Genomic DNA, 23,691 nt, shown 5'->3' with positions numbered 1-23,691 from the left:
AGTCGACCAAAAAAATAAAACAGAAAAACCTTAACCTAAAACCCGCCTCTTTCCTTCTCCTCCTCTTCCACTTTCAGACTCCCAGTCTTCTTCTTTACACAGAAAAACCCTAGCTCTATTTTCTCCAAGTAAAGGTACACCCTACTCTCTCTCTCTCTCTCTCTCTCTCTCTCTCTCTCTCTGTGCACATATATATATATATATATGTAATTAGCGGTGATTTTTGTTATGTTTTGTGCTTTAATTGTTATCACGGAATGGTAAGCTCGGATTCCTTCAAGTTATGACGTTTGCTTGCTCTCTCGTGAATCCTAAATTTCTGTTTGTTTGCTGAGAAAATCGGTGGGAAAATTCGAGTTAAAAAGAAATTGGAGCTCGTTTAGATTCATTGGATTTTGATTGCGTGAGTTTGTTTGGGATTTTTTTTCGTGCTCTGCAGCACTCATGTAAATGTTGTCAATTTCTTGTAGTTGGTATATTAATTTTGTCCAAATTATTTCATTTCATTTCATTTGAGATTAGTAACAAATTATTGCGTATTCGCAGCAGGGAGATGGGGGCCAAAGCGAAAAAGGCAATGAAAAAGCAATTGAGCAAAGCCTCTGCTCAATTATCAGCTTCTTCTCCCAAAAATAAAGAAGCTGCTGCTTCTGCTGCTCTTGCTTCTGCAATTGTCCCTGCTTCTACCGCTGCTGATTTCTTGGTAATGCTTAGTTTAATCCTATTTATTATGTATTTGTTTATTTTCCCTTTCTCTTGTGGTTGTGTTATTTATTGTTTTGGTGGTGAATTTATGTGTTAAGCCATTAGAAGGCGGTCCAGCGCGGAAACTCCCCCAAGAAAAGCCCACGGAGGATGTTGCTACTGTTTTATACATTGGTCGGATACCTCATGGCTTCTATGAGAAAGAAATGGAAGGTGTGCAATAGAGATTGTCAAATGTGATGTATTTGAATGAAGTACAAATGTTTTGTAATATGTGCTCAAGGTTATTGCTATGTTTGTAATTGTATACCTGCTAAAACTGCTGATTGGATGTTTTTCACAGGATTTTTTGGGCAATTTGGTTCGATTAAGAGATTAAGAATTGCGCGTAACAAAAAGGTTAGGCTGCTGGACCACAGCTATGCTACTATATATATGTTTTCCCTATTTTTTAAGTTCCCAATTGAAACATCTTTAGCTCCTTGTAACTGAAGATAAGTATAATGTTTATCACTCTTGAACGTAATTCTACAACACCTTCTTTCCTCCGTGACTTGTGAATATTTGCAGATAAAAGATCCCTTTCATTTAGTATGCGGTATCATAGTTACAGGAATTATTATGTTTTTGACATTTTTTAACTCTTTTTTTCTTTCATCTTATGTTCAATAGACAGGGAAATCAAAGCATTTTGGCTTCATTGAGTTTGAAGACCCTCAGGTTGTATTCAATTTCTTAGAACTTATTATCTAAACTCCCAAACATTTCCTTTTTTTTAGCGTTGCTAACACTACCTTGTTTGCAGGTGGCGAAAGTTGTAGCTGACACTATGCATAACTATTTGTTGTTCGAACACGTGTTGCAAGTCCATCTTATTCCTCCGCAGAAAGTTCACCCGAAATTGTAAGTAATTATTTGTTTATCTTTTATTATAATATGAGAGTTAGTTTGGCATCAAAGATAGTTTTGTTTATAGTAAATCTGGTTAATGTGGTTAAGCTGTTCAATGGTTCTTTAAAAGATTTATCATACGACTTGGTTCATCTGTGTGCTTTGAGTCCCGAGTGGTAATCATTTCACATTCAGTTTTCTGCATCACTTGAAACTGAGAACAGTGAAAAACTATAAATAGGAATGGAGGGAAAAGATGCGAGCAAAGTTAAGGGGGACTTTTATTGTAGGAAAAAGTTTTCAGGGTTTAAATTCAATGTTTTGAAAAATAGATCATTCATCAAACTATCGGAGGGAAAAGGTAGGGCCAAGGATCAGTGGTTCAATTGTACGTTGGTTGCTGGGTTGAGAATTTCTTGCGTTCCCCATTACTGATAGCTTTTGTTGCTGTAAATGCTCACTATTTGTGTCTTGTTTAACTTTAGATGGAAAGGTTTCAACTACCGAGTCAGACCCGTGAACTGGGTTCAAATTGAGCGGAAGAGACAAGACAAGGTATTCCCTGAAAACATGAAAAGCAACTTCTAGCAAGTTCTCCCATTTGACATTGCACAACAAACCTGCAAGGAGTTTCAACTTATTAACCTTTTCCTTGTTGGGTGGTGATTTTTCAGGAAAGAACAGCGGAAGAGCACAAGAAGTTAATGGGGAAGATTGTGAAGAGAGATCTGAAGCGTCAAAAGAAAATTGAGGCTGCTGGTATTGATTATAAATGCCCAGAAATTGTAAGAACTGGTCCTACTTACGGTTGTATATATTCTTTTCACTGTTAGAAGGTTGTTCGTAATTGTTTTTTGTTTTCTTCATGATGGTACCTGACATTTCATCGTGCCTGCATTTCTTTGTGGTTGATTTAGTTATTAATATTGCACATGTTTTCGGTTCCTGGCAGGTGGGTAGTAGTGAGGAGCCTGCTCCAAAGAAAAGGAAGACCGACCGAAAGAAGGTATGTCATGTTCTCTTTGTACCATTTTCTGGAAGATAAAACATATGTTGTCATCTCATCTCGTCTCTTCTATGGCAGGTTGTTTCTAAATGATGAAGCACACGCTCTCGTCTTGGTCCACCCCTAAAACCGGGAAAGAGACAGTTTTGGATATCAGAATTGGTCTTGGGTTTTGAATCTTATTTGTAAGATTTTACAAATATAACGTAGTTTTTCGCATGACCTTTTCATCACTCTTCATGTATTGTAATCGTGCATTTTTTTATCGACAAGTTTATGGTAACATCTTCAGTTTCAAAGTCAATTGTCAAGTTTTTCTCCTCTGATTTAGGCATTACGTAGTTAGAAGTGTTTATGATTCGCGAAAGTCCTCCCTCTGGCCTAGTAGCTACTGCTACTTTCTGTTGTCGCAGCGGAAAATAGACACATGGATCGCTTGTATGTGCGTGTGTTTATGTGCAGCTGCGGACCCAAAATCTTAGGAAGAAAAACACAGGGAGACAGTGAATTTAAGATTTGCTTCCTTGGATGTTTTAATACTTAAAATGTTCTCTTTCATGCACTTCTCCCTTAGCATTGAAATGTTGATCGACTTAATCCAAATATCGCAAATAACACGTGGTATGATACGTAACAGTCTTGAACTAAAATCATGAAAAAAAAAACAAAAAGGAAAGGCTTCGAAACCCCCGAGTTGCAGAAGCTGTGCACCTCATTGCGAAATGTCGATAGCTTGCGTACCCACAGCATACGTTGCCCCTACAGATATTTTCGTGCAAGAGCACGAACTTTTGTATCAAAATGTGATGACGCAATTCGTGAACCAGGCAGGTAGAGAGGATTGAGAAGAGTCTGCAAATCCACAAACATCTTGTGAGTCAATGATCAATGCCTTTCTGTTATGAAACGGAAGTTTACATTGCGAAATGGAGACTGCGTAATGAAGTAATCAAGAGTGTTTCGACAAAACTCTAAGATTTCATGAACTGACATAAACTAGTATCGTTGTTTGGATTCGCAAGAATAAAAGGAAAGACAAAAACTCTGTATTTACATATTTTCTTTTTGCATATCCTTTATTCAGTGATATTGCCAGTGAGTTTCGACTCTCTAACTTCGATTACTATTCATCCAAGATACCACCAGATGATCTTCCTCACAAGGAGTTTCATTTTAAAAAATGTGGCTCTATTTGCTGGTATCAGAGGATACTCGGAACAGTAACGAGAATATGTGTCGCAGTCAAAAGGTTTCCTAGGCACTAACAACTGACCATGAGCACTTCTAAATGAAACATGTGTAGGCAATGTAACTACGTACTTTCTAAGGAGAGCTAGCCCTTCTACCACATTTCATAATTACAGAACGCATAGCAGAAATATATAGTTCACCTCTATTCACCTCATGCCACCCAAGACTACGAGATTAGAAGCATACAGGGTAGATGACACAGGGAATCCACAGAGAACACATCAACCAACAAGAACCTACGGAAGTGTCAAAATGAGCTTAAATAAAAGGGGTGATGGTATGTAGTGACTTACTTTGATGTAAAGCTCATGAACCTCTTGGAAGAAGCTCTTGATGCCATCATCGTTACGAGAGTCATGAAGTAGCATAAGTCGTGTATGTATGTCTAGTTAAAGAAACTGTCAAACTCGAAACTGCACAGCACCTAACAGAGTACAACATAGGCACAACACGGGAAGCCCTTTCACTCAGCCTTCCATCAGGTTGAAAAAATCCAAATAACAGCAATGTTCGGAAGTTAAAGATACTTTCTTGATTTGAAAAACGACGGAGTTGCTAAAGAACTGGCGCAGAAAATAACACATCCGTGAAAACATACAATTCTAAGATAGGTGAAGGTGAAACATATATTTGAGTTGGAAATACAAAGGATATGACCAGCTGTAACATAGACGGAAACCACCAAATCATTAAAGCGATCGATTGCTTTCAAGTACCTGCACCAAGAATGTTACAAAGATCAATAATATACGCGCAAACAAGTTAAGGGAAGAAGAAAGGCATGGAGGGTACAGAAAAAGTGGCTGGCTCACATGGCACTGGTAGTCCAGGCAAGGTCCTGAACAATGTCGAGAGCCGCATGTAATATGAACTGATGCAACTGTGCAGCATCTTCTCTCTGTGTCAAGTGTCAAACCAACACCCATTACCCATCCAAGTATTTAGCCGTACAAACATAGATATTTAGATGAATTTACAAATTACTAACTACATTGCCTAGAGCGGATGTGCTCCGCTGTGCACCCGAGTTCGAATCCCCCTCCCCGCAGTTTAGATTAGTTTAAAATAGAACATCACTAGTATCAAATAAATAAATAAATTACAAAAAATAAAGAAAATTGAAGCGAGCATTGCGGATGCAGAGAGATTGCCAAGAAATGAAGAAACCCATTTTAATTAATTGAAATTGGATCAAACAATGGAAAATCAGAACAAAATTGCAATTGGAATTAGAAATTGAAAGGGAAAAAGAAAGAATGATACTTTGGCGGCGGATCCGACTTCAGCTTCGTAGATAGGGATGTCGTTTCTGCTGACGATGATGAAACACGCCGTCGTTGCCATCTGCTCTGTTTTCAGTCCGACTTCCGACGACTCTCACTGAGACGATGAAGGCATCTCCAATGGCGGGGTACATTTGTCACAAATCCACTCTCCAAATGTGGGCTAAACAGAATTTGACTGAAAAGGCCCAATTGGGCCAAAAGGTGTACAAATGTGGCAGGCACGAGGAGGGATAACACGCGATGCGGTGCATGAGGTGCAATGCGCGCTCGAGAATTGACGGGTCAGATGTATGGTACGTTCAAATCTAGCAGCTGTTGTCGTCTCAGTGGAGCTCACCAGGTTGCCGGTAGTTGGGTGAGGGGAATTTGGCATGTATCAGGTCATCTTCAGTAGAAAGGGCGAAAGAAAAAAAAAAGACCTATTTTGGACAAAACTCAACTTCACCAAATGACTACTAAAAATTATAGAGTTCATCAGACAAAAACACTATCAAAGAGGCATCGAGCTGGCTAAACTTAGCATGATTCTCACCCCGTTTGATGGGCCCCAGCAACATTTGCTGCAATATGCAATTAAATCCAATGGCCAGATATTAAAGAATCCAATGGCCGTAATTGAAATTTTCTTAAGGCCGAAATTATTAAAAAAAATTCTAAAAACTCCTAATTTCTTCTAGCCTTATCTTAGGGGTTATCCACCCTTCTTATTCTCACCCTACCCGTAGTGAATTTTGGTTGGTATGAGCATGAAAACTCCGATTCAAGGTTGTCCTTACCATACCTAGCTGAGGGAAAGATAGAGGAATGGAGACCCATCAATGAAACAGTAAGGCTAGTCGATTTCCAAGATTTTAGTAGCTCTGGTTGGGAGATGCAGCCACGAAGCATGGATTTTGGTCCGATTCATTGAGATCACCAGCCTCCCACCTATCTAGGCGTTATCCCCATGGCGAAGCATCGAGTGTTAATATGATATGTATAGTAAATAAGGGAATCATACCTAAAAAGAAGGCTTATTTTTAGCTATCACATTTGGAACTTCATTATAATCTTACTTTGCTCTCTGTAACTCAAAAGTCACTTTACTCTCTACTCAAAATTCGTTTCACTTTGATTTCTGGACTCTCTCTTTTTCTTGAAACTTATAGGTTGTCTTCTGAAGCATATGTGGGACCCAGCACTCAGTAAAATTATGCCACATGTGCAATAAATTTAATTATAAATCTTCATTATGCGTTTACATTCAACAATCAAAGAATATTAAGTGTAAAAGAAATTGAGGAGATGAAAAAATAAAAAAGAAATTGATTAGCCTGGTGCACCCAAATCAAACTTACATAAGAAATTCACAAATCTCCGGTAATGTGGAGCAAATTTTAAGTTTTATAGGGTCGACTTTCAAGTTTTAGGAGGCATAGTGGAGTGAACTTTGAGTTTGAGAGAATAAAGTGACGACTTTTGAATTATAAAGAGCAAAAGTAAAATTAAAATTGAGTTCTAAAAAACGTAGCTGAAAATAAGCCTAAAGGGAAAGAGATTAGTCTTCGGCAACCTGTAACTGGCAATCCCCATAAGACTAATCGAACACCTTCCTTCCCTACACGGCAATCAGACTCAGCCACCGGCAATCAAACCATGATGTCGGGTAATTACTAGTTTCCGGTTGAGCTGGAGCAATTAGCAAAACAGTACCAAATGAGAAATTATTTTCACATAAATTATTCTATTTATTTTATAAATTTTGTTCGTTTTGTTTGATTATTTTCTTTTTATTCATTCATTTCAAGTGATTTCAATGCACTTTTCTTGTTCTCTTGCACATTTTCTTTCGTCTTATTTTTGGTCTTTAAAATGAATAAATTTAAGAAATTAAAATTGGGAGATAAAAATAAACAAAAATATGAAAAAGGAAAATAAAAGGGGTACAAATATCATTTTTGTAAAAAAGATTAGCTTCTTCAAGAGACTTTGACCGTAGAACTAGATAACGTTACTTCACATGTTCTAACACAAAGGACTGACATGTTTGTATAGAATAGAATAGAATTCTCTCCTCTTCTATTACCATTCCCTTCCATCTCCTCTTCTCATACTCTTCTTTTTGCCTTATTCTCTATATAAAAAAAGTCAAAACAAGATGTAGACGTGGTGTAATCGCAACTGTTTAACTAGAAGGGAATGGAAGGGAAAAGAAATTATAAGGGAAAAGAATCCTACGCCATATAGAATATACCCTATTATTATTATTATTATTATTATTATTATTATTAAGTACATCATATATTTCATAATAGCCAGTAAGGCTAATTAGTACAAGGTAAAGAAGCATCCTCTACAATAAGAACACTAATTATAATAGGAGGTTCATCTACCCAAGTACAATCTTCCCCAGCATAGAGGACAAAACGAGCCAGGCGATGGGTTACTGAGTTTGCATGACGGCGGATCTGGGCAACCAAAGCTTCAGCAACCATAGACATCAAGAATTTGGTATCGTCGATGATAGGTCCCATGGGAGACAAGTTTGTCAAAGACTCCTCCATTGCCGAAATGATCTGAAGCGCATCACTCTCAATATCAATCTTAATCAATCCCCAATCAACCACCAATTCAAGACCAACTCTCCTGGCTAGTGCTTCCACCTGGATAGGGGAAAACACATCCATGAACATACGGGTAGCCGCACCCACAAAATTTCCTTCAACATTTCTGATTATTATCCCCGCTCCACCTGAGCATTTGTCATCATCCTAGGGCTCCCATCTACATTGAGTTTCAATCTGCCAGTTGAAGGACATGACCACCGAGGAGGGACACCATGGCTAACTGGTTCGGAGGGAGAGCAGGTGCCGCGTAGAAATCCTGCCACCAGTCCACGGCTCGACCCATAACCATCGTAGGACTCAGATTAGGAACATCTCCCCAAAGTATAGCATTCCTAGCCGTCCAAATCGCCAAGAATAGCTTAAGGATGCATTCAAAATCTGACTTCACTAAACTTTGCCACATTTGCAGAGTCCATTCGTTCAAGGAGCATCTATTCCAATGAGAAATGTGGAACTTTAAGGGTGAGACTCACCAGATATCAATTGCGAAAGGGCACTTAAGCATAAGGTAATGCATCGATTCCGAGGCTGATTCACAAAGCACACACAATGAATCAATGGGGGCTTTCCGAAGACAGAGGTTACCATCCGTAAGGACGATATTTGAAATTATTCTCCATGCCATCATCTTAACTTTGGGAGGACACGAGCCTACCATAATCTATCCCACAAGTTAGAAAAATGGCTATAAAGGGATGAAGAAGATGAAGTAAGAGAGGGGGACAGTCCATTCCCAAGCCACATGATAGGCGCTTTAACAGTGAATTTGCCCTTCTTATCATAGTGCCAAATCAAGTTATCACCTGTACTTCACTTACTCAACGAGAGAGTTCGAATAAGCTCAACCTCCTCAAGAGGCAATAAAGACTTAAGCAAGTTCACATTCCACTTAGCGTCATCAGTAATCAACTCTCGAACAATAGATACATGGACAGAGCCGATGAAGGCTCATTGGGGGCATATGCTCCCACTCAAGTGATTCGTTTGTTAAGTTGTAGACTACAATTATATAATACACATGCGTTATCTTTGAAGAAAATATATGTATCTAATATCCAATATACCATCATACTGCATATACTCCATATTAAATATTATAAAAGTACTCTTGTTCTATCATTCAAACCGAAAAACCTCTCCCGCGTAATCATGTATTAATATTTTTCTTATCACTTTGCCACTTTCCAATACTACACTGAAATTTTTGTAACATTGGAATTGTGATGCATATTCATTTGGAATCATCCCCCGATTATCATATCAGGTATAAGTCATACTATAATAAGGTTTTCTTAGTTGATTTTCAGGTTACCCCTACTAGAAAAAATTTCTAACTCCGTCCCTGAACAGAGATTTTCAGGTTGCCACCTAGATTCCCGTTTAATTGCCTCTCTAGTAGCACATATGCTTCTCCACACATAGGATGCATTAGGCCACACCACCGCATCCATGAAAGAAGAATCAGGGAAATAATTAGCCTTTAGAGTCTGTGCAACTAAGGATGAGGAATAAAAAATGATTCACCACCCCTGTTTTGCAAGCAGGGCTAAGTTATAGGCATAGAGATTGTGAAATCCAAGTCCACTCTCAAATTTTGGAAGGCAGCTTATTCCAAGCCATCCAATGAATCTTCCTCTCATTTTCCGTTTCGTTCCACCAGTGAAAGGCCACTAATTGGTTCAACTCATCACAAAAATACTTTGGAAGTAGAAAGCAGCACATGGTATACAATGTAATGGTTTGAGCCACAACCTTCACAAGCAATTCTTTCCATGCGGCACTGAGTATTTTACCTTTTCATCCTTGAAGTTTTTTCCAAAACCTCTCTTTGATATGGTTGAAACAGACCCCTCGATTTCTTTCCACCCCTAATAAATCAGCCAAAAGATTTTGTTCACTCCTCCTGACATTCCGACTAAAGCAAACTGCACTCTGACCAGATGCTCTCTCATAACAGGCAAGGATGTCTTTCAATGTATTACGGTAGGATTTTTTTGCTCTAGCAAATATAAAACAGTCATCAGGAAAAAGCAGATGATTAATGGGGTGGGGCATGTTGGCACACATATATCCCTTGAATTGCTCCACAACGTTCCATCTTGGTAATGAGTACGAGAAAAGAGTACCAGACGGAGAAGACAACATCATGATTAAACTTACCCATTTTTAATTAAGTCCTTAAATTCCATTTTGAACCGTCAAATTTCTCCCTGCAATAAGATTTAATTCTATTTTATTCATTTTCTCATCAATTTAAATTACTTGATTTGCTAGCGTGGTAACGCAAATTGCATGGCTAAAATTGACTAGTTTGAATCTTATCGTACGAAAAATTGTCAAATTTAAATGAGTTAAAGGATTATTTAAAAAAATAATGATAATTTAAGAACTTATTGTCACTCGTGTAATAACTTACCAATTAAATCGCCACATATAACACAGTGAATGTGAGTGATCCATCTATGCTTAAAGCCTGTCCACATCTGAGTGAGTCACCCTTTTTATCTCAAGAGAGATTTTTCAGTGTATCTAGAACATTAGATAGTACATCACATATTACTAAAAATTAACAACTTAAAAAGTAAAACTTTCCACCTCTTATGTAATAACACGTAATGTACCACCTATGTTTCCGGCACAATAACAAATTTCTCCTCCCTCTCTATTCAATGCAAATCCATTGACTAACTCCATCCTAAATGTCTATCATTTATATCAACCACCCTCCAACTCGAACCTTAATTTTCTCAATTATCCAACATGGCTCTCGCCGGAGGACTACTGCTTCCCATCTCATCAATCACCATCCTCATCTCCCTCGCCTACAAGCTCTACCAATGCCTGAGATTCAAGCTCCCGCCAGGGCCACGTGCATGGCCGATCGTCGGAAACCTCAATGACATAAAGCCCGTGAGGTTTCGTTGCTACACCGAGTGGGCCCATATGGGCTGACTATGGGCCCCACTGCGTCAAGGTCAGGAAGGTCTGCACCCTCGAGCTTTTCTCTCCCAAGAGGATCGAGGCTCTCCTACCCATCAGGGAAGATGAGGTCACCGCCACGGTGGAGTCAATATTCAAACACTGCACCAATCCTGGTACATATGTCTTTTAATTTCTATGCGTTACTCATTTTCAATTTATTCATGAATTTTCTTATTTCATAAATTAATTAGCAGTTATCATCTTGAAAAATTAGCCGAAATGAACGCATAAATTAAATTTCAATTGCCGGCCATTTATCATAGTGGTGGAAATCAATTGAGTCATTGTATGATAGTATAGATTTGAACCCCGTTGTAGCTAATTTAACATCCAATATAAGAAAAATTTATTGTTTGACAAAAAAAAAATTCAATTGCTAAACTTTTAGATTCAAACCCCGATAGTGGATGACATGTGTAAAGATTTGAAAAGTATGGTGAGTTATACACCATAGTTTAGGATGGTGAGCAAAAATACTCTTCATCCATTGATATGAGTAAGGTGATGAACATTACCACTACCTGAGGTTAGCGAATAAAAATACACCCTTATCTGACTATTTTATTTCTCGAGATTCTCAAGACATGTGCCAATGTCACCAACCAGACCTTAGGATATATTTTAATTAAGGTACAAAAAATAGTATAATGAATTTGAATAACACATAATCACGTGTAATCGATGGATATTCACACTTGCTTTTGTAGTTGATGACTCGACAATATGGTACAAATAATGTTGGCGAGAACAAACGCCATCATTTGTCAGATTAGGTTGCATCTAGTTCTACTAGATTGCCTACATACATTGTGCTCTAGCGTAGGGACGTAGTTCTCTCCCGCCTACATCTTGTAGAACCGAACTATAGGGAGAGATTTTTGCGAAGGATGTGAGTGAGAAATTCCTAGAGGAATTTCGGCTATGGATACTTTGGAAGGACTGATGTGTTTCTCTATCACCAACCGTCTCCCTAAGACCTCTATTTATAGTGGTCTAGCTAGGGTTAAGTTGGAAATTTTTGGAGGCTAAGTCAAAAGCCAATACCAAGCAAACTCCATATCCACCTCCACATTTGGGTGGATTATTATTTATTTAATAATTGTAGTGAATAAATGTAACAAGGACGAAAAGGAAGAGTGAGGGTTGTTATCGACAACCGGAAGTGGTGGCGGATGTTGACGAGAAAGAGAAAAAGAGAGAAAGAGTGAGAGATGCATAAGTGATGAAGGAGAGAGGAGAATTATCTCAGTCGTACTGTAATGCAGTAAGTTATGGGAAGAGTTTGTTAGTGAGGAAATACTTGGGACAGTGGCTTTCAACAACATAACAAGGCTAGCATTTGGAAAACGTTTTGTTAACTCAGATACATTGATGAGCAAGGGCTAGAATTCAAGGCCATCGTAACCAATGGACCAAAGCTCGGTGCATCACTTGCCATGGTGGAGCACATTCCGTGGTTGCGGTGGATGTTCCCCATGGGAGAAGAGGCATTTGTCAAGCATGGTACATGACGAGACCGACTCACAAGGGCAATCATGGAGGAGCGCACACAAGCGCGCAACAAGAGCGGTGGTGCTAGGCAACATTTTGTGGATGCGTTGCTTACATTGCAAGATAAGTTTGACCTTGGTGAGGACACTATCATTGGACTTCTTTGGGTGAGTAGTAATTAATATATGCTTTCGGAAAATGATTTCTGCACTTCGACTTTATCCCCTTTGCAGTTTCTCTCTTGTTTCTAATGGTTGTGTCTTTTATGCAGGACACGATTACTGCAGGTATGGACACCACAGCCATTTTAGTTGAAAGGGCCATGGCCGAGTTGATCAAGAACCCAAGGGTGCAACAAAAAGACCCAAGATGAGCTAAACCGGGTCATGATCGAAGTTGATTTCTGAAGCCTACCTTACTTACAATGTGTAGCAAGGGAAGCACTACGGTTGCACCATCCAACACCACCAATGCTCCCCCAGCGAGCCAATGCCAACGTCAAGGCCGGTGGCTACGACATCCGCAAGGGTTCCAACGTTCATGTAAATGTTAGGCCAGTAGCGTGTAACCCAGCGGCTTGGAAAAACCCACACGAGTTCCAACCCAAAAGGTTCCTAGAAGAAGATGTGGACATGAATGGACACTACTTTAGACTACTTACATTTGGAGCAGGAAGGCGAGTATGCATGGGAGCCCAACTCGGTATCAACTTGGTGGCTTCCATGTTGGGCCATATGTTGCACCATTTGACTTGGGCTCCGGCGGAAGGGGTGAAGCCTAAGGAGATTGACATGTCGGAAAATCTAGGACTCGTCCCATACATGAGAACTGCATCTTCAAATGAGATGCCAAAAAGTCCACATAAGCTATAATGACTAAAGAAGACAACATTACTGTTCTCCAACCGAATGTCAATTCCTATGTGGCATCTCCAAATAAATGCTTTTTATAATTTTTGTTATTATCTTTTGTCTTAAAAATACTAATTACAATTATGAAAAATAAATAATGCAATAATAATAGTTTAAATTAGACATATCGGGTGGAGAACAAAATTCCCAAAAAGATCAATGTGCCACATAGCCTTCAAATTTAAATTTTGTGTGTAAATTTTCAGAGCACATCCACTGTGGGCACTGTAGATTGGCTCCAAATTAATTTCAATCCCATCCCCCCCCACCCCCCCCCCAAAAAAAAAAAAAAAAAAAAAAAAACCCTCAAGCAATTGGGTTTGGGTTAAGGGGAGCCCAACCAAGAGGTCAGGCGAAAATTCATAGCCCGACCCCCTGGATGGATGTGATGCAAGGCTAACGTCAGCCATGTTATTAAAAAAATTTGTGTGAGGCGTGTAAGAGCACGTGAGGGTGCGTCTCCAAATATTTTCAGATGGTGGGCCATGTGTATCAGCCCTACTCAGTTACCGTTGCTTGAGCAACGTGGCTGCTTCTAGGCCATTGGATTTCCATCGATTATTTTTTTTGGGCCGTTGGATTTCCAACTGTAAAAAAAATTTCAAACCTCCCCCAACAGCTAGATAACGTGGCACAATTTGGATTGTTTGATTTCTAGATCAACGGTCCCTATTTTTCAACTTTAATTTTTTTTTTTTTAAAGAGAAAAAATAGAGATGTTACGTTGGGCCACGTGTCACAATCTGAACTATTGGATTTCACTTTACACCACATTTTAATATTTTCAACGATTCTAAATAGGTAAGGACACGTGGCGCGACGGAATTGATTAAAAATATTAACGAAATCTATTCCAAAAAATTGTACTTTCGAATAATGATACACAGCGTGACGAGATCGGTTAAAAATCTTATCCGAAATTAAAAATAAAATTATTATTTATTATTTTATAAAATAAAAATATGAATATTTTAATACGAATTGTCTGGCCTATTCATTTCAGTACAGGAGTGGCGATGCAATAGACAATTACTGTTCATTAAATGAGGTTACTATTCACTTGAGGGGATTGAATTGCTTATTGCCAAAGGGAACCTTTACACACTTAAAATGCTTTTAGAGATGGTCTTAGGGCTAATTTGGTATTGTTGTGCTTTTAAAAAAAAAACTGTTTATGCTGCGCTGTGAGAATAAACAATTGTACAATAAAGTTGTCAAGTGTTTGGTAAACATTTTTTCTGTAAAAGTGCTTTTAATAAAAAACAACAGTGTCTAAGTGTTTGGTGAACTTTTATATAAATTGCTTTGAATATGTTAATAACTAAAAAAGATATAATATTTAATGTGATATAATAATTGTCAAGAACAATAATGTAGTGGCAAAGATTGTATTTTTGTAAAATACGTGGTGGTATACTTCCATTTGAAAAGTTCATTAAATAAGCATTAATTATTATGCTTTGAAAAAAAAAAAAACATTTTTTTTAGAAGCATACTAAAATTGGCTTTAACTTTTCTACTTTCATTAACAGTAATTTTAAAATAAAAAAAAAATTATTTTACCAAACACAAATTTTTTAATAAATCTTTTTTTTATTATTATTTTTTTTTAATTTTTAAAAAAGCACCACAATACATAACCAACCCTTAGACCATCTCCAACCGAAAGGTCCACAGGGTCAGAGGGCCGAAAATCGTCTCCAACCGAGGGTTAGGCCAGAGGGCTCGTGGGCCCCACGGAATCTGAAAGGGCCAAAGGGCTAGCTGCATGCTAGCCCCAGGCTGGCCCTTTTTTATTTTTTATTTTTCTGTCGGATTTCCTGTCGGTTATAACCGATAGGAATAAAACAAGTAGTGTCAGTTATAACCGACACAAATAGAAGGGAAAATTTTGAATCCAACGGCTAGTTACCGTTGGATTCAATTTTTTTTTTTAGGCCAATTTTTTTTAATGAATTTAAAAAATTCCCCTTTTTTCCTTATAAATACCTAAATCATTCCTACACTATTTCTCACATAATTTTCACCATTTTTAAATTTAAGTTGTTGTAGTTTTTAAATTTAAATAAAAAATTATGTTTGGCTCTATACCTATGGCCCTTTAGCCCTCGGTTGGAGACGGTTTTTGTGACAGGGCTAAAACGAGCCTTATGATCCTTTGACCCTCAATTGGAGATGAAGGTAAATATAATCATGTACTGTTTATTAAAATATTAATATCTTGAAGAACCAGAAGATTAAAACGAGCTCTCTGATTAGTCCTTAGTTGAAGATGATCTTGCAAGCCGTGCCTGCTCCCAGGCCTTCGTCACAGTTATACAGACGAGTGGCTGCACCGCGCACATGTAACTTGTCAGTTTCTTCTTTTTATTATTTTTATTTTCTTTTGAGTTTTGATTTCTGAAAAGTCCTACTTATTAATCTTTTCCATTTAATCCATCATTAATTACAGACATGTTTAATTACCTCATTAAATTAAGATTTCATCTAAAAATGGGTGTGTTTTGTACTTCTCTTAAGATATGTCGGCGGCCCACCGTCCGTTTCATTCCAAAAAAGTTGACGTCTCATGAATATGGAGCGCTGGGACCAGAGCACTCGGATCATCTCTCATCCTCACATTCAATAGGCCTTAAATAATTCACCCACCACCCTCTCTGTCTCTTTCTCGTCCACTCATCCCACAAAAGCAAATAAATTCAAATCATGTGGTGATATTTAGTTTCAGAAAATGATTTTCGCCCATTCTTTAAACCTTTGTTTTTTTCATTATTTTTAACTCTCGAAATGAATTAATAAAAAAAATAAGAAACAAAAAACTAAAGAGCCTGTGAAAACCAAAAGAAATATTTAAAAATTATCACTCTGGTTCCAAACTATACAAAATTGACCGAATATATCACAACATTTGACGCTAGCAATGAAATGTTTGAATGTGAAAGTTCACCATAGAGATTCGATGTGAAGTTGGAGCATCGGTTGTTGACTACTGACGCCCACCAGCATATCAAACTCCCTCCAGCCTCCATTCTTGCTTCAACCCCCATTCCTCCTCCATCTCCCGCTCTTATCCTACATTCTCCAACTTTTTTGTTTTTTGTTTTTTAAGGGTTTTGTTTTGTAAAGAGTTTATTATTTTTATCTTAAATCGGGTATAAAATTACACTCATAACAAATTAGAACATGTTACGTCTTTAAAGTGTTTATTTGAATAAAAATATCCCATGTAATAGAGAGTTTGTCAACATATCCAATTAAATACCACTACGATTTTTTATTTTTTTGTCAAGCAAGAGAGCTTCCATTCCATTGAAAACTAGTACAAGGCCAACATGAACTAGGTAAACAACAACACATAAAGTAAAAGCCTCAAGCGAGATAAGAGCGGCAAACTCAAGATATAACGGAAGGGCCACACAAGCTTAGGCTCGAAGACATAATGAGAGCTGCAAAAACAAATAACAAAAAACCCTAATCTCCATCAGCATAAACTAGACCGTCATTGTTGTCACATCCTCGAAAGAAGCCAAACTCCGGACCAAGAGAGTAGACACCAGATCCAAGTTCCTTTCACAAACCCCTACATATATATAAACTACAATTTTAAAATTAGAATTCCACAAGTTGGGGATCCTAAAATAGATGCATAACAATATTAAGGTTAATGCTAGCAACTTTCTCACTGGAACTTTCTCATTTTACATACAATTCTCTTTCTCATCTTACAATGTTACTTAATGATCCGAACAATTTACTTTATATATCACCCATTAAAGATCAACTCTATAAAAAATCAATTAAATTATAAATCGTTTAACTGTTGTTTAACATTTGTCAAAATTTTGATGTTTAAGTGCGAAACATAATTTGTCTATTTATTGGACAACATTGAAAGATAAGTACCAAAATCGAGAAGATTGCTAGTATTCTCTTAAGGATAATGTTAGGAAGACAAAATTTACAAACTAAATAACCTATTTCCAAAATGAATGAACACGTTTATCAACGTTTAAGTAATAAATTAATCATTAACTTATACATCATTTAGTTTTTAAAATTTTGTCTAAAATTTAGTTTTCCTAGTAATATACCTCTTAATAATAACAGGTTCTTGTGGCAGTGATGGGAGTGAGGGGTAGTTGGCTTGTAGTCCCACGCATAAGAGTTTGGTACCGCACCTACCACCCAAATATCCGACCCACATTTTCCACAACACAATAGGACTCCATATATTTCACAGTGTGTGTATATATATCCCTCTCCGGAGTGTCGATTATTTGACTACTGCACTCACACATGGCTCTCCCTGGACTACTTCTCCCCACTTCATCAATCATCATCTTCATCTTCCTTGCATACAAGCTCTACCAACGGCTCAGATTCAAGCTCCCACCCGGTCCACCTCCATGGCCCGTCGTCGGAAACCTCTACCAGATAAAGCCGGTGAGGTTCCGCTGCTACGCCGAGTGGGCAGAGAAATACGGGCCCATCTTCTCAGTGTGGATTGGATCCACAATGAACGTCGTAGTGAGCAACACAGAGCTTGCAAAGGAGGTGCTCAAGGAGAATGACCAGAAACTGGCTGACAGGCACAGGAACAGATCGACCGCAACGTTTAGCAGGGACGGTCAGGATCTTATCTGGGCTGACTATGGGCCGCACTACGTGAAGGTGAGGAAGGTGTGCACTCTTGAGCTTTTCTCTGCAAAGAGGCTTGAGGATCTCCGACCCATTAGAGAAGATGAGGTCACTGCTATGGTCGAGTCCATCTTCAACCACTGCACCAAACCTGGTAGATATTTCTTTCTTTTTAAGAGTCAGTCAACTTTTTATTTAGAGAATTATTATTGGAATTTTAAAAATATCATTTTATACTTTAAATTTTTTATATTTGAAAAGAAAAATACATAAGTGTAGAATAAGATTTTTGGAATGTCAATAACACTTCCCTTTATATAAGTCAGTTTTTTGTTCAGTATGTCATCTTGACTTGATATCTTCTTTAAGTTCCAATCAATGATATCGTACTAATTAAATATAAAAATGAAACATGTTTGGTAAAAGCACTAGCTAACTGAGTAAGATTATATTTTCTTCTAATCTTTTTTTTCTTTTTATTTAAATAATTACAATTAAATAATGTTAATATTTTATGTTAATTTTTTAATAATTAAAAGAAAAAAACCAATTTGTGAGAAGGAGGAAAAGAAAGAAATAAGAAGAGTTGCCCATGCCACACTGGTAGACAAAAAATTGGCATAACACGAAAGATCCGTACCCAAAAATTACGAAAATATAAAAAAGTAGATATGAATGGAATGTCAATCCAAATAATATTTTTTTTTTTTAGACCATATGACTACTATGCAACCTATTATAAATTTAGGGGTGTTACACGTCCTTTTCTTTTACTTCTCATATATTTTTATTAATTTTTATATTTTAATATTTTTTAATTTATTCGATACAACGGATAGAATTTAATAATGTGTGGGAAGTAAAAAGAGAGATGGATAACACATCTCTAAATTTACCATCTTTGATTTTTTGTGTGAAGATTGGTAGCATTAGAAAGATTTTTCCATGAGTCTAAAACATAGAACAAAACATTATATGTCATTACAATTGAAGAAAAGTTTTTCAAAATGTCTCCTTCCAATTGTTTAATGAGACGTGACATTCGGTCCCATTCAAAAATCTCCCACAACTTTGAAAAGTTGGTACTAATTAAATAAAAAAATAAAAAACATGTTTGGTCAATGCACTTGCAAACTCGTCCTTGTACCAATTAACCGATTATTGTTAACAATTTATTCACCATATTACAGAAAACCATGGGAAAAGTTTGGCAGTGAAGAAGTATTTGGGAAACGTGGCTTTCAACAACATAACAAGGCTAGCATTTGGGAAACGTTTCATCAGCTCCGATGAAATAACTGATGAGCAAGGGAAACGATTCAGAGCTCTTATGGCCAACGGGGTGAAAATAAGCGGATCGCTCTCGGTGGCTGAGCACATTTCTTGGTTGCGTTGGGCATGCCCGTTTGACGAAGAGGCGTTTTCTCGACACGGAGCAAACAGAGACAGACTCACCAAGGAAATCATGGATGAACACGCTCAGGCACGCTCCAAGGGCGGCGTTGCCAAGAGCCACTTTGTGGATGCATTGTTGACCTTGAAGGAAAAGTATGACCTTAGCATGGACACTGTTATTGGACTTCTTTGGGTAAGTATACATTGATACGTTCTTATTTTCCTATTTTGTTGCTAAAAAGTGGCGATTAATTCTCACTCACGTTTGTATGTTTGCACTCGATCGTTCCGCTTGTTTTTATCCTTTTTCCTTTTGATTAGTTAACGAAACTATTATTATCACTCTGATATAGTCATTGCGCATTCTTCCCTTACATTTGAAACTAATGAAGCGATTTGGTCAGGATATGATGGCTGCCGGTACAGACACCACAGCAATTTCAGTTGAATGGGCCATGGCTGAGCTGATTAAGAACCCGAGGGTGCAACAGAAGGCTCAAGAGGAGCTAGATCGGGTTATTGGGCACGAACGGGTCATGACAGAAAATGATTTCTCAAACCTCCCTTACCTACAATGTGTAGCAAAGGAAGCACTGCGGTTGCACCCTCCAACACCACTAATGCTCCCCCACCGAGCCAATGCCGATGTCAAGATTGGTGGCTACGACATCCCCAAGGGTTCGATTGTTCATGTTAATGTTTGGGCTATAGCACGTGATCCCGCTGTCTGGAAAAACCCAAATGAATTTCGACCTGAAAGGTTCCTAGAGGAAGATGTTGACATGAAAGGCCATGATTTTAGACTACTTCCATTTGGAGCAGGCAGGCGAGTATGTCCCGGAGCTCAACTCGGTATCAACTTGGTTGCCTCCATGTTGGGTCATCTGTTGCACCATTTCAGTTGGGCTCCCCCTGAAGGGGTGAAACCAGAGGAGATTGACTTGTCGGAAAATCCAGGGATAGTCACTTACATGGCAACCCCAGTACAAGTAGTGCCTACTCCAAGGCTCCCTTCACACTTGTACAAGCGTGTGGCCGCGAATATGTAATTTTTATTATCGTTCGTATTGTTATTGTTCTAGCACTTGATCCGATAACGAAGCAACTTCTTTTCGCTACCCTTCCCTATTGGGACAATAAAAATCCCGTATGTGTCGTGATAGTCATGAAGACACTTCCATTTCCTTTTCAAAGTGTTTTTATAATATTGTTAGTTACTACCAACGATGGACTCAAGAATTTACTTTCGGGTTGGCGATGTTTAAAAGCTTCCCAAATTTAGTCTAAGTTCCAGAAATGCTCTTCTAATGCATTTTCAAAAATCGAATTTAAAATGCTATGAGCTTTTGAAAGTTCCTCGTTCAAATATAACATTATAGGTCAATAGACAGGGTCGTTCTTAAGACTTTTGAAGCTTGGGGCGACCCTAAAAATGTTCCCTAGCTTCATATAAGAAAAATTATTTCGTTTCACACGTAAGATTTCGATAAAATTATACTTAGAAAACCACTTCAAACTCAATAATTTAGATGTGGAAAAACTTATTTATTTTGTATAGAGAGAAGGGAACCAAAAAATCCTGGGCTTACAAGTAGATAGATGATGAGTTTTGTTTCCTTTCTATCTGAACTTTTAAAGGGTTTATATATAACTCGTGAGGTGTTTTTTCTTATTTATTAACCTTGTCAATATGGGACTAAACAAATAATCATACTTTCAAATCTTTGGTTGATATATATAGTTGTTAAGTTCATATCAATTAAAACCCTAACTATTGTCCAATAGGGGTTGCTTTTTTCTCTTTCTTCGAGAGCCTTTCTCACCTCTATGTGTGAGTGTTTTCCATCGCTGCATTTTCTCCTCAACCGCCAGCCCTAGCTCTGGCCAGGGTCGGTGGCAGTCATCTGCTTTTCCTTGTTCTTTTCTCTTTTTGATTCCTTCTGTTTCAATTTTCCAATGCCAACCTTTTTTGTCCGCTTTACTCTTCTACCATTTTTCCGTTTTCGATCTACCTTACCTCCGTTTTCTTCTTTCTTCAAATCATTGTTCTCCTTCCACTTCCATGGCTTTCATCTATCCCTCTCACTCTACCTTTCCCATTTCTTCCACTCCCACTCCAGGTTGGCTCATTCCTTCCTCGTTGCTTCCTCTTTTCCAATTTGCAATCTCCTTTCTTCACAGCACTCGGTTGTGGTTCTTTTGGAAGGTGCGTAGATTTTCGTACACACCACCACCTTCCACTTGCTTGCCTTTATTGGCACTGTCGTTGGTGGGTTCTCCATCGGCTTCTTTCGTATTTTGGTTATTCAGCACGGTGGTTGTTGCAGATTGTAGGAGTCACCATCTTCTTCTTCTCCGGGAGGTGTATGCTTGACGGCGGTCCAAGGCATTGGATTGCGCTGATGGGTTTGCACTGTGTAGGCGATGGCGACGTCTGCAGAAGGCTAGGCTGTTTTGTTTGTGGTGTTTTAGTTTTCCAACTAGTGTTTTGGGCACTGTGTTGTGTAACTTTGGGTCCTTTTGTTTTTTATTGTGTATCACTTGTTTTGGACCTCCTGTGTTTAGTTGTTTGTTGGTAATAAAATTCGCAACTTTGACCAAAAAAAAAAAAGAGACATGCATCCATTAATTTCTTGAACGCTAATGCTGGGGATGCTAAATTTTTAAACTAAATTTTGCAAACTGTATGATATGATTGTTGATGATTGGATTATTACTTAAGTGTTGATTAACATGTTTATTTCTTATTAGTGACAAGTCATATGTGTTGCAAATTTGGTCTACGCATTACTCTTTGTTGAAGGGTAGACTTTAATTGGAATTAATGTCTAAAAGTTGCAATAGACTTGAATTGGAATGAATGTCTAAAAATTGCAACCCACATTGCTACTAGCTAGCAATTAAAAAGAAATTAACAACCAAACATAAATTGGTAAAAAATTGGAAAGAATAAAAAAAAGCACATAGCATTTCAAACTTAAGACATTTCTTTAAATTTCAACAACAGAAACCATTGTTTCTGATTAAACTTCTTGATCGGTTAACCAAAATTTTAAAAACTTATACTCTTATGAAAAGAAATTCATAAAAAATAGAAAATAGAAAACGCACATAACGTTTTGAACCCGGGACCAACTTGTTAATTTTAAACATCATGAACCACCACTTCTAGTTAAACTTCTTAATAATTTGACCAAATTTTATAAATTTATACCTTTATAAAAAGAAATCTGTAAAAATTAGAAAGTAAATAAACATATAGCTATTTAAACGCGAGACCTCCTTGTTAATTTTAAACAACATAAACCACTAGTTCTAGTTAAACTTCTTGGTTATTTAACCAAATTTTATAAATTTGTACTCTTATGAAAATATATATATGAATATAACACCCTAAATAATTTTAGTGCCCCTGATTTTTTTGGACTCCAAACGATTGCCCAGCCAGCACGGGCCTGGCCGGCCCTGTCAATAGAAAAGAAGCTCATAAAACGAATCTTGGATCATGCATGAGTTCTGAGCTAGCTACAATCAAAACTATGAACTTAGAAATTGTTCCAACATAATCAGAAGATACGTCAGGAGAGTGCTGCAGAAACGACACTAGCATAAGTAACTCTAATGTCAAACTTCAGCATTTAGTCAAATTAATTAGGGTACATGGCCATAAACCCGTACCTTAGATTATTCAAGGAGAAGAGAATTAATTGTCTTTGCTTTCCTGTAGTACTTAGTATTGGAGTATGAATTGTCTTTGCTGGCAATGAAATGTTTGAATGCGAAAGTTCTTCATAGGGATTCGATATGAAGTTTGAGTGTTAGTTGTCGACTACCTGATACCCTCCTATTTTTCTTTTGTTCGGATTTGTGAACAACGTAAAATAAACTTATATAAGCGAAACATAAAGTTACAAATCCAAAATATTGCGACAACAATCAGCAATAGCATATCAAACTCCCTCCAGCCTCCATTCCGGCTTCAACCTCCATTCCTCCATCTCCCGCTCCTATCTTACGTTATCCAACTCTTCTTTTTTTGTTATTTTGTTTAGGGTTTTGTTTTGTAAAGAGTTTATTATTGTTATCTTAAATCCGCCATTAATTTCACATTTTGGGTATGAAATTACACTCATAATAAATTAAAACATGTTACATCTTTAAAGTGTTTATTTGCAAAAATATCCCATGTTATAGAGAGTTTGTCAACATATCTAATTAAATACTACAATTTTTTGTCAGGCAAGAGAACTTTTATTCCATTAAAAGTTAGTACAAGGCTAAAAAAGAATCAGGTAAACAACAATAGATAGAGTAAAAGGCCCAAGCAAAATAAGAGTTGCAACCCAAGACTCAACGGGAGGCCCACACAAGCTCAGGCCGAAACATACAAGGAGAGCTGCAAAAAAAACAAAAAACAAAAAACCCTAATCTCAAGCAGCATAAACCAAATTGACGCTGCCGTCACATCCTCAGAGGAAGTCAAACTCTAAACCGAGAGAATAGACACCAAATCCCAAGTCACTTTGGGG

General features: G+C 37.6%; 3 protein-coding genes and 1 pseudogene across 4 annotated transcripts; 3 read left to right on the top strand and 1 right to left on the bottom strand.

The window, feature by feature from the left end:
• The first annotated feature begins 21 nt into the window (after nucleotides 1-21).
• On the top strand, nucleotides 22-2,901 carry LOC137717444 (uncharacterized RNA-binding protein C1827.05c-like). 2 transcript variants are annotated; one of them, XM_068456821.1, is made up of 10 exons: nucleotides 22-134; nucleotides 547-703; nucleotides 804-918; nucleotides 1,049-1,104; nucleotides 1,378-1,425; nucleotides 1,511-1,608; nucleotides 2,082-2,151; nucleotides 2,271-2,381; nucleotides 2,549-2,602; nucleotides 2,681-2,901. In XM_068456821.1, exons 2-10 carry the CDS (start codon nucleotides 554-556, stop codon nucleotides 2,693-2,695), a joined length of 717 nt encoding a protein of 238 aa, XP_068312922.1. In that variant the 5' UTR covers nucleotides 22-134; nucleotides 547-553; the 3' UTR covers nucleotides 2,696-2,901. The 2 variants fall into 2 exon arrangements, with proteins under 2 accessions (XP_068312922.1, XP_068312923.1); XM_068456822.1 differs by having other exon boundaries at nucleotides 36-134; nucleotides 550-703.
• Nucleotides 2,902-3,110: 209 nt separating this feature from the next.
• Nucleotides 3,111-5,288, bottom strand: LOC137717445 (uncharacterized). Its single transcript, XM_068456823.1, has 5 exons — nucleotides 5,117-5,288; nucleotides 4,666-4,751; nucleotides 4,509-4,569; nucleotides 4,147-4,233; nucleotides 3,111-3,454 (listed from the first exon to the last, which is right to left on the bottom strand). The coding sequence occupies exons 1-5, from the start codon at nucleotides 5,195-5,197 to the stop codon at nucleotides 3,362-3,364; spliced, it is 408 nt and encodes a 135-aa protein (XP_068312924.1). The 5' UTR covers nucleotides 5,198-5,288; the 3' UTR covers nucleotides 3,111-3,361.
• A 5,217-nt stretch (nucleotides 5,289-10,505) lies between these two features.
• On the top strand, nucleotides 10,506-13,224 carry LOC137718682 (cytochrome P450 98A2-like; annotated as a pseudogene).
• A 4,163-nt stretch (nucleotides 13,225-17,387) lies between these two features.
• On the top strand, nucleotides 17,388-20,318 carry LOC137717876 (cytochrome P450 98A2-like). Its single transcript, XM_068457373.1, has 3 exons — nucleotides 17,388-17,921; nucleotides 18,958-19,355; nucleotides 19,567-20,318. The coding sequence occupies exons 1-3, from the start codon at nucleotides 17,426-17,428 to the stop codon at nucleotides 20,209-20,211; spliced, it is 1,539 nt and encodes a 512-aa protein (XP_068313474.1). The 5' UTR covers nucleotides 17,388-17,425; the 3' UTR covers nucleotides 20,212-20,318.
• Nucleotides 20,319-23,691: the final 3,373 nt, after the last annotated feature.

The sequence above is a fragment of the Pyrus communis genome, chromosome 15 (genome assembly GCF_963583255.1).
Source record: "Pyrus communis chromosome 15, drPyrComm1.1, whole genome shotgun sequence".
NCBI classification, from domain to species: domain Eukaryota; kingdom Viridiplantae; phylum Streptophyta; class Magnoliopsida; order Rosales; family Rosaceae; genus Pyrus; species Pyrus communis.
Note: the sequence above shows the minus strand (reverse complement) of the source record. Positions and strands in the feature narration are given on the sequence as shown.